This window comes from Orbilia oligospora (assembly GCF_000225545.1).
Source record: "Orbilia oligospora ATCC 24927 unplaced genomic scaffold scaffold00188, whole genome shotgun sequence".
NCBI lineage: Eukaryota > Fungi > Ascomycota > Orbiliomycetes > Orbiliales > Orbiliaceae > Orbilia > Orbilia oligospora.
In genome coordinates, this window is record NW_011645745.1 from 170660 (window position 1) to 184257 (window position 13598).

Consider the following 13598-nt stretch of genomic DNA (forward strand, 5'->3'; position numbering starts at 1 on the left):
AAAGGATTTACATGAATCCTTTCTATTCCATGCTTTCTCTCTCTCTCTCTTTTTTTTATTTTTTATTTTTTTACCAAAGAAAAAAGACACAAACCATGCTAACGTACGAAGATAGTGCATAAAACACCACCCTCACCGGTTTTACATTTACCCATTGTGGCAAAAATTCCAGTCTCGGTGCCCGCCTCCTAGTAGGGCCTAGAAAAAACAATAGAAAACCGGAATAATCCTTGGTCTCGTGTGTAAAACGTGTTGATGCCAACGGCAAAAAAGGAAAAAAAAACGAGAGAGAGAGAAAAGGGACCAAAACCTGGACTAAAGGCCAAAAAGAAGGTTCCGCCCCGCGACGGACCCCACCTTTGTCCAAAAAATAGAATGTTCTTTCGGAACGAGCTTCAGAATTTAGAATCTAGTTTTGTTTCGAAATACTTTGAACGGAAATTGACAGCTGCAATATTAAATACGGGACGCCCTTCAAAGCCCTTCTTTTCCTTTTCCCCCTCAATCTAGTCGGTTGCCCCTCTGCCGGACGGAACCTCGTCGTGTGTAACAGTCGCAATCTTGTCAAATAGAAGAGGTATACCAGCTGTAATCATGTAATCCGTTTCGAAAACCCCCATTTTAACTACAAGCTGTAGAAGTGGGACCCGCGGCACTTGACCAATTGAACAGGTAGGCTTTGTTGATCAATTAATACCAGTTCTATCAGGGGGAGGCAAAAGTACTTAAACAATGGCGAGCCTCCGATTGAGCAATGCTTTTTTTTATAGACACTCTTTATATTGTATCGAATTATAAGTCCTAGTTTGGGTACTAAGACGGGCCCAGGTTCCAGATGCATCCAGTCTTTGCCACCATTGTTATATTCCATGCATCCACATCAAATATAGTTACTGAATCATCGGTCTGCTTTGAATTATTAAATCGACTACATCAAGCGATACTTTTTTTATTATATAATCGCCTGCCTACTTGAGGAATTCAAAGGACATCAACAATATACAAAGGGAACCATGTCCCATATGCACCCACCTCAACTCCTCCCAGAACTCCCCCTCGAAGTCCAATACCTAATCCTGGAGTCCTCGGATTGGCTACAACAATCCATCCTCCGCCAGGTCTGCAAAACCTGGCAACATTACATCGACACATCCGATACTCTTCTAGACGATTGTTACAAAGCTTCGGTACAAGAAGAATCAGAAAGAAACACCTTTGCCCAAAAGCCAAAATTCCACAATGTTGTAGCATACCGCACTGGGTTTGTCAAAACCCCAACCGGATTTACACCCTGTGTTTTCCACAGGAATGATGCTGGAGAGGTAGTAGATTGGTCGCCTGAGGCTGATTTGACTATATACCTATCTGATCCTTTGTTGAAACCGGGGACGGAGCTATATATCGATGGAATGGATGTTTATGCCGAGGATTCGGATTCGGATTCTAACAACGACAGAACAAGATCTTACGGAATATTAAGTACGTGTGATCACGGATCTGTTGCTTCATATCTTAGAGATACATGTGAAGGCATGGACATTGTTGGTGGTGCGCCTGAAGAAGGGAAATACTTCAAGGTATCGTTGTCTTTGGGGAAGACAGAAGCTGGCGATATCAGACTTAAGCTATTGATTGAGCCTGAGCGTGAGGCGGGTACGGATGAACAAGCCGGTGCTTTGATCAGCCAATTGTCTATCTTACAATCATAATTTTTCTTCTTCTTCTTCTTCTTCTTCTTCTTCTTCTTCTTCTTCTTCTTCTTCTTCTTCTTCTTCTTCTTCTTCTCGTTCTCTCGGGCATATGGTCCATAAGTTTTGGAGTTTATTCAGTTATCTTTGGATTATTTAAGTTTAATGTCATATTATGGAGTCCTTTTTAAGATTTCTCGTGTATATATAATTGCTTACTCGTATGGTTCGATTCACAACACCAAAAGAGCTCCATGAGCTACCCCAGTTATGCCGTACATACACACCCCAATCTGACCAATACCCACACCACTAAACCACACCATCCAACATCATATCTTTCTTTCTTTCACCTCCTACCCCGTGGACATCCAAACAATGGCAAACCGCTATTCAACCCACTTCCGCCAATCTTCCGTCGGTCCGGGTTTTCAACTCGCCTTCGGAGGAGTAGGTGGAGCCGGGGCACAACAACCCCAGCTGATAAGCCGTATCAATGAAAAGAAAATCGAGCTGGAAAATCTAAAGCAGTTACGCGATTTGTCTGCAAACCTGGCAAAGCAGCTGAGAGAGCTTGAAGCAAAACTTGGGACGCTGTCAGACGGAAGTGAAGGTATTCTTTTATTTTATTTTATTTTATTTGTTTTGTTTTCTACGCTCGTCGTATGAAGGACCTTTTAGTAATAAGAAGGAAGGTGCTAATTGTCTTATTTTGGGGTTTGTTATAGTGGTAGCTACGGTCCTAGCAAACTGGCATAATGTGCTGAGAGCCATAAGTTTAGCTTCAGCCCATCTGCAGCAACCTCCCAAGCAACCCGAAGAAACGGATATGGACGAAGATAAGATGGACGAAGGCGACGAAGAAACCCAAGGAAAGCAAGTTTACCCTGAAATGCTTGTTAGAATACCTACGCAACTACACGACGACCAGCAGGCCGCTGAAGCGGAACCGGAGTATCGATAAAGAAAAGGGGGAGGGAAGAAGGGTTATAATGAAAGCAACTTTCAAGACAGAACTAAAACCCAGTCCTATTGCTCAGTTTATAGATTCGTGGCTATAAGCAATACTGTGGAACTAGCAGGGTTGGGCTTTATGAGAGCAGGTCTCCTCAAAAAGGGTTTGGAAATCAGAACGGCATTGGCGTTTATATTTACGAGTTTGCATTTTAATTGTTTTTACGAAGATACCCGTCATATTATACCTTCACGAACGAAAGAAGACCCGTCTGCATGGTAAAACATACATGCAAGAAAGCTTAAGTTGTAGTTAAACCGGTATTACGAGACAACTGGAGTGAAAGATAGATACTTAAGTAGATAGATAGACAGATAGACATTCGAGATCTCAGTTTTTGAACTCGCCCAAGAGAACTCCGACATGCATCCATGATACAAATAGCCTAAGGGTACAATATCGGTTTCGTTATCAACGCAATCCTCCCGACCCTCGGACAGGTTGGAGAGGGAGACGAAGGGCCGCGGGGATGCTGGCACTCCCAAACGAAAATAAGAATGAATGGGAATTTTTTAGAAACGAAGATAATAATAATATTGAATGTGAAAAATATAGAAGGTTAAATTGGTATCTTTACAAAGAGATTGAAGGGCGCGGATACACCCTAGAATCACACACAATAATGTATACGCCGTTCACGCCATCAATGCAATTCATCATGCTTTTTTCGGTCCGCGCTAGCTGTGCAATCATCACATTCGTAGAATCGTACCATCGTAGAATTAAAACCCGAAAGTATGGAAATATGCCTAGGAATGGGAGTTTGTCGACTTATTTCGACTCTTCGGTATTCTCGTGAGAGATATTGGATGGTCCGGGTAGGTGGCCAGGTAGGTTATTGTGGTGCGAGTAACCGCCCCCACCTCGCCCACCTGGATGTTGTCCGTACTGATTCTGCGGATGGTGTTGGCCCCCTGGGTGCTGGTTGAAAGGTGGAGGGCCGTGGAATGGTCGCATCACTAATCCGCCGAGTTAGTAATGAATTTAGTTCAGGTATATCGCGGTCTGGGGTTCTTACTGTTGTGCTGGGACGGATGACCTGCCGGTCCACTAGACATGCTAAGCATCATCGGAGCTGGAACCGGTGTTTGGTGCCCCTGTTGTGAACTTTGGTGCATCATCATCGGGGCGCCTCTCCCTGGACTAGGGTATCCACCAGAGGGCGGCGGCGGCGGACCCGCAGGCTGACCAGGGTAGGCATGTATCTGGTGAGGAGAGTACATTCCTTGTGGTTGGATGAATGGCCCCCCTATCCCTGGCATAATGAACGGAATAGGTGTCTGCGCTTGGGCACCCATCACCATTGGCGATGCACCGCCGGCAGCTCCGGGCGGTTGCATGAATTGCGGACCGGCGGCATACCCCCCTCGATATCCACCGAATTGTCCGTTTTGTCCCAAGACTCCGTAATGCGGTGGCACCTGCCCGTGGTTCGGGTAAACAATGGCATGGTGAGCCCCGGGAGAGCCGAATTGTGTAGGGATGCTTGCGTTTTGCATTGAAGGAGAAGGGAGGACATTTGGTGGGGAGCTAACATGCCGGCCATGTGGCTCGTCTCCAAAATGCGGAGTCGGGCCGGAGAATGTTGGGATATGAGGGCCAGGGTGCCTTTCATGGGGCATATGTGGGTTTTGAGTTATATGAGTCGGGATAGGATGCCCTGCTGGGTGAGGTGGGTGATGTGGCGGATGATTGTTGTTCTGATGGGTTTGACCCTGAGGAGTCGCGGCGGCTGTCGAAGGCTCGCTCTTTTCGAACACCTCTGCATATTTCTTTTCTGCATTTTCAGGCTTCACCGACCAAGTTGGCAGAGTTGACCATGGCTTGACGATGAAACCTTGAATCAAATGGTGTTTGTCACCACTAGTAGGCGCCTTTTCTTTGTTTTGCTCGGCTTCCTGCTTCATTCTCTTAAATGGATCGAAAGTATTGCTAACAGATACCCTCTCTTCGACTGACTTGGGCTTCTTTGAACCGAAGAACACTGAAGGGCTAGTAGCACGCGATGAAGTCGAGGGGGCCGGAGAAGCGGTTGTTGGAGCGGCGGCGGGAGCAGATCCGTTTGTACCAGGGGTGAAAACTGCGGCGAAGGGGCTTGGACGGAATTCCAGAGCCCGAGGGTTCGGCTTCGGACCTGTTGGCGAGAAGGCCTTAGGTTGCATGGCGGCGGGCCCAGTAGGTGGAGGAGTAGAATGGTCAACGACGGGGATCGGGGCAGGCATGTTTCCGTATTGGCCGGTTTGCTTCATCTGCTGATTATGTCTAATTTTATCGCTTAGGAGACGGGGACCTGGAGCAGGAGGTAAGTTCATGTTAGCTGGAAGAGGTTGCGGCCTATCAGAGCGATATCCGGAAGGGTGTCGTGGGGGAATTCCTGGGATTGGAGCCTTGCTGAGCCCGTTTTTATCGGGTAGCGGAATATTCTGACCTGACAGTGTGCTGGTGTTTGCCGCTTGACTAGGCGGAGCTGGAATCGGGGTTCGGAGACTCGATTGAATACCTGCGGCAGCCGTACCAGTGGTAGCTTGCGACGTGGGAGGTTGCTTCTTGACTTGAGCGTGAGCGGCGGCATTAGCCTTTGACTTCTCGATGATCTCATCTTGCTTCGCTTTGTCCTTAGCAAGGATAGGGACGAGATCTTGAGGTACAGGAGTATTGAGTTTAAAGCTCTGCGCGAACTTCTTAAGATCTTGGAGCTTAACATCTTTATCCTTCTTAACCATTTGCTGCCGTTTTCTCTCTACACGCTCGCGTTCCGTAGCTCCAAATTGTCGGAAAGCATCTTTTACCCTTACTAGTGTATCCGAAGCCCCCACAGGGGCTGCAGTAGGGACTTGCACGGAACCTTCAGAGCCCTTATGGATTGGGATGATAGGGACAGCAACTGGAATAGACGCCTTTTTGACAGACTCAGGGAGCGGAGCTTTGTCCTTGGGCTTAGGTTCTTCAGGCTTGAATGAAGAGATAGATGGGGGTTGAGGCGAAGGAGCTTGTTCTGTGATTGTTGGGATGGGGGTGGTAACAGCCGGGGTTGCCGCAACAGCGGGAGTAGCGCTAGTAGTGCTGGTAGTAGTACTAGCAGAAGCGGCAGGGGTAGTAGTAGCTGTTGGTTTCTTTGCTGCTTCGGGCTTTCCAGATGATTCCGAAACTGTTTGAGTGGTAGTAGGTTCGCTAATAACGGCGTCTTTCGGCGCATCTTTCGGCGCATCTTTAGCAACCGGCGCCGGTGATGGTGCGGCGGGTGGCGCGGAAACTTGAGCCCGCAGAGCGGGTGGCATATACTTCTGTGTGCCCGGAGTAGTTGTTGTTGCAGGAGGTGCGGCACGCTGGACACCGCTATACTTATCCTCCTCGTCAAACCCGCTATCGTCAACCTTCAACCCACGTTCTTCTGCCTGGTGGGCGCTGATCGCGCCGCCATTGCCGCTGGTTTCGATTTCTCGGGCGATCTGAGCGGCTAAAGCCTCCCTCTGTTGGTATGAGGGATGGCTTTTATCTATCGATGTTGTATAGATATTCTCATCGAAATCGCTCTTTACACCAAAGAGCCGCTCATTGGTTTCAAACTGATCCCATTTCTTCTCCGGGCCTCGTGACTCAGGGTTCTCTTCCAATCCGAGACCACCAGAGCCATCATCGGCTTGCCACCGCTGAAGCTCGCGTTCTCTAACGGGTTGGTTGCCGGATATCTCAACATCTGTCTTAAATTGACCGGTGCCTGAGTCGCAAGGGCAGTTATTTTAGAGATAGCCAAGAGATATAATATCTTACTAACAGGGAGGTATTACCATTCTGGTTGGGGAAAACTTCTCCCGACTCCAAGGGAACATCAGCGATTTCAAGATCCATCAAATCCTTTGGCTCAATGATGAGGGTTTTCTCAAATCCTCCACCAATATATCCGGTGACAAAATTGTCCTCTTCGCCTTGTGGTCCCCGTATTTGCTTGGCAAACTTCAGAACACAACCGAAGTCACCAGTCATAGCAGAACCCGAGTAGATACCCTGAAATTGGGCCCCGCTTTTGATGGTCGCGACAGCCTTTCTACCCTAAAATAGTAAAGAGATAGCGTAAGCGAACGCATTCTCACAGGTGGACAATTGAAACGGGGAGATGCATCGCAGATGGTTTACATACCACACAATTTCCCAGTAGGTAAACGGTTCGGTCGTTCATATGCTTATCCGACGTGTCGGTCTCCGCTAGTTTCTTTTGGTTGTTGATGGCATTCGGTGGTTGGTACTTTGATTGTCCACCAGAATGGTTTTGCTGGCCCCAAGGTTTGTGGGTAGTATTTCTTTTGCTGTACAATTAAGATATGGTAAGTCGCGTGTGACATTCGGGAGTGGGGTAATCAATGGTGATCTTTTGGAGCTTCTTACTTTTGCCCGCCGTCAACGGGACTCTGCACGTTCCGCCTGTTCATGTTCGGGTTCGACCCAACCTTAATCTGGGGTCGACCTCCAGGCCCAGCTGGTTGGCCGGAAGTGGATGGTGCTGGCGCAGCCGTTGTCGCCATTCTGTATGAATGGGTAGCTGTGTAGCGATTATGATTAAGCTATGTTTACGGGGAGCTGAAGCTTCCTGACACGAGGCGATTATTATGCGGGGAAGAGTCAGGGTCAGGGTTCGGTGGTTCCTGGTCCGTGATGAACTATGGGTGAAATCGGCGGTGTTAGCAGGGACGGGGAAAAGAAAAGAAGCCAAAAAAAGGCGAGAGCGACCCATCACATATTTAGATAGCCAATTGGTAGTCTAAAAGAAAGAAGCTCTAGAAGGAAGAGAGCAAGAAGGAGGAAAGAAAGAAAAAGAAAGGGAGCCTCACATGATGGAAGTATGTTGACGAAAACTGATGGGGATATCTTACAGAACACGAAGAGAAACCACGCCAGTCACCCAACAAATAATCCCGGTATCCCGAAGAAGGAAGAATACAGCTTCCAGAAGATAGTATCAATCGGGAAAGGCGAGATGCGAGGGATCCAGCTGGTCGGCGAAGAAGGATTGTCGGGGATCGTTTGGTCGACAAGTTCACCGTGTGGGTGTGAGAGTGTCTTGTGTGGGCGGGATTTGGGGCGGGTAAGGATGAACCTGAACGAACAAACGCCCGCAATACCTAATTAAAGCTACAAGCTTTTTTTAAAAAAAGAAGCAGGAGGAGGGAGGAGAAGGAGGAGGAGGAGACCAGCTTCCGTATCGATAGAATGAATATAGTAAATAAGAAAACGGCCGTAAGATGTGAAATGGAAGAGATATTAAAAAAAGAGAGGTGGAAGCTAGAACAGAATAAGAGTGGGACCCAAAGTTAAGAAAAAAGGGAGAAGAGCGTCTGATAAAAAGGACCAGGCAAGAAGAACAGGAGGAAAGGCCCTTTCAAAAGTGTGGAGAAAGAACGCGAAAGGGAGAGAAGAGTCGGTATTGTAGACTCGAGGAGCGTATTTGCTGAGTTTCCAATAGAAGATAAAACCTCTCAGAAACACGATTCGAGGGTGGTGGTGGTTGTGGTGTGAGGCTTTGATACGTGCCTGATGATAATAGAGTCGAGGCTGAATTGAAGGAGGGGTCGGATGAGGTATAGTGGGATGTAATAGGATAGGAGAGGTTGTGGTTTTGGTTTTGTGGAGCTTCCCGAGTCGTTCTTTCTGACTTGCAGAGACGGACAGACAAAAGAGAAGGTACTGTATGCTAGTACCTGATAGAAGACGGTACGAGGATGATGCCAGGCACTGCAGGGGGAGGGTTGTGAATCTAAGGGTGGGGAATTGGAATTGGTATTGTCGTGAATGACTTTAGGAGGGGAGAAGTGATGAAGCCGAAGAAGAAGATGGCGATGTTGAGTTAGAGGTGGTGGTGGTGATGATTGTTTGTGGTGGTTTTGGTGTTTATTAGAATTACTATTTCTTACCGTCGGTCAGTCTGAAGGGAGGCCGGGGAGAGTGTGAGCTTCTGAGAAGGGTGAAAGGTCACTTGTTGATACTCCACCCACGGCCACAACCACAACCACTACCACAACAAAGTCAACCACTTTACATTACTATTATGATGTAGACCACTAACGTTATAACTGACATATAACAAGTACATGCTACTATGTATTCGGGGATGAATATACGCTAAGTATGCCTGGCGGGGTGGACATAACTGCAGGTCATGTCAACTGACAATGCAATGCAACAGTTAGCTAACTCTAGGTATATGCAAGCAGATATCACATGAGCCTCATTGTCTCTGTCCATTTTCAGAAGTATAATTACTCCTTACTTCATCATTACTATACCTACCGAGCCACGATGTTAAGACAAGACACATGCATGGACGAACACGAATACCAATACAAGAGTCCATATTCAGGAACCTGAGTTCGAGTTCGAGTTCGGGTTCGAGTTCCAGCTTCCTTTTCCTGTTCCCCTTCAAGGGGTCTAGCGAAAGGACACACTCCTTGATACTTTCTAATCCTTCGGGAATCTAATGGGAATTCCATTCCATGCATCTCGGGTATCTGTCGCTGACCTCTGAAAGCATGGCGTGTGAACAGTTACAATCCAACCAACTAATAACGTTGCTAACATTTCTCGCCCCTTTCGAATTCCACTAACGGTATTCTAGAAGTAAGTAGTGCGTAACCTATTCAGTATAGCATCTATTATAAAGCCGGGGTTCTAGAAGAAAGAAAAAACAGTCTTCTATTTCTTTTATTTAAATTTATATATAATCAAAATTGTCCCATCTGCCTAACCAGCACCCATATATCCACCCATACAAGCATATCCAATTGTTGTAGTTTGACATATATTAAGTATTATACATACCATACTAGTATATATCAGAGGATTCACGGAGTGGAGCTAGTATTATATCTTGTGGACCGGGCTAGTCATTCGTGGTGTATTTCGAAAGTGGCCGTTTAAGTAACTGGAACCGTGAGAACTGCACCAGACCTCTTACATACAATAGCTGTACCATACAGAGTATATCAGCCCAGCATCATCATCTTACTCCTCCTCTTCCTTTTCCTCCTCCTCTTCCTCCTCTTTCTCACCCTTCTACCATCCATCCGTCCATCAAGATCTCGTCTCCCATCTCGAGATTTTGTCCGGGGGGTTGGTTTTATAAAACAACGGGACGAGACGAAACGAAACAGGCGCTGTGGCAGGCAGCCAGGCAGGCCAGGCAGGCCGGGTTCGGTTATTTTCCCGTGGAACATTTGGTGGTTAATTCAGTCGGTGCTCCCCGTCGCACACACCAAGAAAAACCCCACAAACATGTCAGTCAAACCTCATCATATCATCAGATCTTCACCAACCACCAACCTTCAACCTCCACCTACCTACCTATTACCCATCGCAGCACATGCACTACCTCTATAACCTCCGCTAACTTCATCAGATACCAGTATCGCCCAGTTTCTTCTGCCAGATACCTCTTTATACCGACTCAAGTACGTCATTATATTCATCCTCAAGTATATTGCGGGAAACGACATAGCCGACCCCCACACATCCAACCACATATACACACTCTCTCCTCGACCTTTATCTCTCTCCCTCTCTACCAACCACATTTCAACCTATACCACCGAATAGATGCAAGCAGGTCCGTACTCTCGGTCATCACAAAGGAGAAACCCAGGGAGCCAAGGGAGCCCACCACACCAGGGCAACGGCCTCACCTCAACAATGTCCACCTCTTCAGTATCAGGAAGGCCTCCACGGCCGGAGAGTAATGTAAGAACCCTCCCTTACACCAAGTAACAGAGCAAGTCGCCGCATAATACGGTGACTTTCCCCCCAAACCACCGTCTATTAATAATTTTTAACTAATTAAATTTCATTCCTCCCAGCTCGGTAAAATCGAGGAAAGCGTTACGAACCTTCTCCGTGCCACCAAGGAACTCCTAGAAACCCTCACCAGATGGTCGAGAGGGCAAGCTAGCGAACAAGATGTCTCGGATGTCTATGTGAAACTCGGTTCTCATTTCAACATAGCATGTCGGGCTTTCACTGCTATCGGCGTCGAGACTGCCGATCTGGGCAATGTCCCGGAAATCTTAAGAACCGTGCTCGAGAGCACCCTTAGTCAGCCAGAGGCTTCACCACAAAGCCTGGAAATATATCTCCCAAGAATTAGGGAAATAATAATAAATTTACTCCAAGGACTCAAACGGAAGCAAAAGAAGTTAGCGTCGAGGCCTCCGAGGGATATTCCCTCGGCCCCTCCGCAGGCACGCGTACCAGATATACCAGTCGCAGGAGAATACATGCCACCACAGGTTAACAACCGAGATTCATCTATCAGGCGGAGCAATCGGATGGAAGAACAACCATACAGCGAGGTAGAACGGACAGCTCCTCCACGGACGTCCTCTCTTCCGCAGGGTCCCATGCCCGCCGCGATCTCGTATCAAATGCCGTCGGAGCAAGATTTCATCCATCCAAATGCTCCGCCAAACGGTGCCGAACAACACCCACCCCGGCCAGAAGAATGGCCCCAGCCACCCCCACCTCCGAAACAAGATGCACTTGCAGCTCTGCAAAGAGGAGATGCTCTCGAGCGAAGAGCATCCAGGAGATACTCGGCCTATCATATCTCAAAGCTGACGGGGACACCCCCGGGCATGGTACCGATGCTCCCTGGTACTCCGTCTGCGGTTCCACGTGCTCGGGAATCGAGAGAATCGCTAAATGCGATGAGGACAGGGATGCAAAAGGCCAGGGAATCTGTTACGAAAACATCTCGGCCACAGTCTAGAGCGCCGACACCCCAGCCAGCGATACCGGAGGATGCTCCGGGTGAACCTAACCAACCCGTTGAAAAGTCTGCCGAACCTGTAGCGCCTATTCCACCACCGCCTGCAGTAGTTATAGAACCTGAGACACCCACATCGCCGGTAGCAGTACCAGGACCACCCAAGCAAGAACTTCCACCGCAAGCAGAATTACCATCAGCCCCGCCTGTTAAACGCCAATCGATACAGGAGCCTACCCTCACCGCCCACCCCCACGATGATTCTAAAGAGGCGGTTTCTCTGCGACCCGATTCTTCAGGCACGACCGCGAGCAGCAAAGAGTTAACACTCTTTTTACAACTCGGTAGGTCTGTTAAGAAGGTCGTAGTCCACGAAGGTGTAGACGATTTGTCAATAAACAGCCTAAGACTTCTTTTCATCTCCAAGTTCAGCTACAATCCGCCATCCGGAGATGACTTTCCGGAAATCTACGTTCACGATGCTCACTCCGGTATCAGATACGAACTCGAAGATATGCACGACATCAAAGACCGTTCGGTTTTATGTCTCAATATTGAGGTTCTAGACGAAGTCAAACGCCATATCGACGATGGTATAGTAGGCCTCAAGGGCGTCATCGAAGGACTCCACAAGACAATCGAATCGCAGGGCAAGTCTATCCAACAAATTGTTGAAACACAAGACGAAAACACAAGATCGATAGCAGAAATTTCGAAACGATCGTCTATTCCACTACCGATGACACCTACAACACCTACTCCCACCCAAACCATGAAAAGCAAAGTCCCAAGCGTCAGCGTGCAAAGCAAACTTAAGAAGGGCGACCACAGCGAGATGCTCAAGAGCGTTAAATCTACTCAAAAGAACATTGCGGTCCTACGCCAAACATATGACAGCCTAACTAGTGATTTCAAGTCCGAACTCCAAACCCTACGCACAAAAGTTGAAGCTTTCAAGAAAATCCCAGTGGAAACCGCCCCAAAGGGTCCCTTAACGGCCGACGGCATCTCCGCTCAGCGCATGAAAATAGTTACAGGAAAAGATGCATTTACGGTAGACTCCGACAACCTAGTCGCCAAAGTCGACGACCTACAAGATGTAATCGAAGAACTCCGCAAAGATGTCGTCAGCCGCGGTGTCAGACCGTTACCCCGACAGATCGAACAAGTTTCCCGCGACATGGTTGCCGCTCGCGTGGAGTTACGCAAGATGGGCGATTACCTTAAGCGAGAAAAACCGTTGTGGAAAAAACTCTGGGAGCGCGAACTGGAATTGGTCTGCGAGGAGCAGCAATTTTTCAATTTACAAGATGAACTGTATGCAGACTTGCAGGATGACCTCGATAAGGCGAGTCAAACATTCCAGTTGGTGGAAGAGTGTACACAACAGCAGCTTAAGGTGCCCGCCGGCGGGGTGAGAACCGCCAGCCGAGGATACGTACCACCGATTGACGATTCGGCGGACCCCGGCCAAGCAAAAGACGGGGTTTTGGGAGAAATCAGAGCGTTAAGACCAAACCATTCAGATAGACTTGAAGCTATCGAGAGAGCAGAGAAGATGAGACAGCAAGATTTGGAGGGGAGACAGACACCATTTACGCAAGAGCTCGGGAAATTCGTGGAGGAGAGCAAATTAAAGAAATCAGGTGGAGTTATGGAAATCGAGCGACAGCGACTACAACGAGATGAAGCGCATAGGAAGAATTACTTCAAGAAGTTAGAGAGCCAAGGTGATACACGAAGTAATGCGAGCGATGAAACGATAACGACGGATAAATTGTTGAATTCGATCTCGGCAGATCAGGAGGCAGCGGCTACGTCGGCGGCAGAGGTCAATGGTGAAGTCCAGCCCGCTGAAGGTGACCAAGTTCCAACATAGGGATCATATATGTAACAAGTGTTTTTGTTTTTGTTTTCTTTTTCCTCGTTCTTCTTCATATTTCTTTAAGGAGCGAAGGAGCGGTGGCATTCCCCTAGATTATATCAGAGGATTTTATTTGAGTACACTCCGAAATAGCGTCGGGGTATACTCTTCTTCTTTTTTTCCGTTCACCATTAGCCATTCTCTATATCCATCCATCCCAACCTTTTTTTTATAGCATGCCTATCCTATTTATCAACTGTTTTTTTTTTTACTTTTACTCCCCCC

General features: G+C 47.7%; 4 protein-coding genes across 4 annotated transcripts; 3 read left to right on the forward strand and 1 right to left on the reverse strand.

The window, feature by feature from the left end:
• Positions 1-1013: 1013 nt before the first annotated feature.
• On the forward strand, positions 1014-1709 carry AOL_s00188g68 (uncharacterized protein; the record flags this gene model as incomplete). The annotated part of the gene is made up of 1 exon (XM_011128317.1): positions 1014-1709. The coding sequence occupies one exon, from the start codon at positions 1014-1016 to the stop codon at positions 1707-1709; it is 696 nt and encodes a 231-aa protein (XP_011126619.1).
• A 357-nt stretch (positions 1710-2066) lies between these two features.
• On the forward strand, positions 2067-2652 carry AOL_s00188g69 (uncharacterized protein; the record flags this gene model as incomplete). The annotated part of the gene is made up of 2 exons (XM_011128318.1): positions 2067-2301; positions 2417-2652. The coding sequence occupies 2 exons, from the start codon at positions 2067-2069 to the stop codon at positions 2650-2652; spliced, it is 471 nt and encodes a 156-aa protein (XP_011126620.1).
• Positions 2653-3474: 822 nt separating this feature from the next.
• AOL_s00188g70 (uncharacterized protein) lies at positions 3475-7223 on the reverse strand (the record flags this gene model as incomplete). Its single annotated transcript, XM_011128319.1, has 5 exons — positions 3475-3662; positions 3722-6421; positions 6492-6753; positions 6842-7007; positions 7087-7223. The coding sequence occupies 5 exons, from the start codon at positions 7221-7223 to the stop codon at positions 3475-3477; spliced, it is 3453 nt and encodes a 1150-aa protein (XP_011126621.1).
• A 3157-nt stretch (positions 7224-10380) lies between these two features.
• On the forward strand, positions 10381-13328 carry AOL_s00188g71 (uncharacterized protein; the record flags this gene model as incomplete). Its single annotated transcript, XM_011128320.1, has 2 exons — positions 10381-10428; positions 10545-13328. The coding sequence occupies 2 exons, from the start codon at positions 10381-10383 to the stop codon at positions 13326-13328; spliced, it is 2832 nt and encodes a 943-aa protein (XP_011126622.1).
• Positions 13329-13598: the final 270 nt, after the last annotated feature.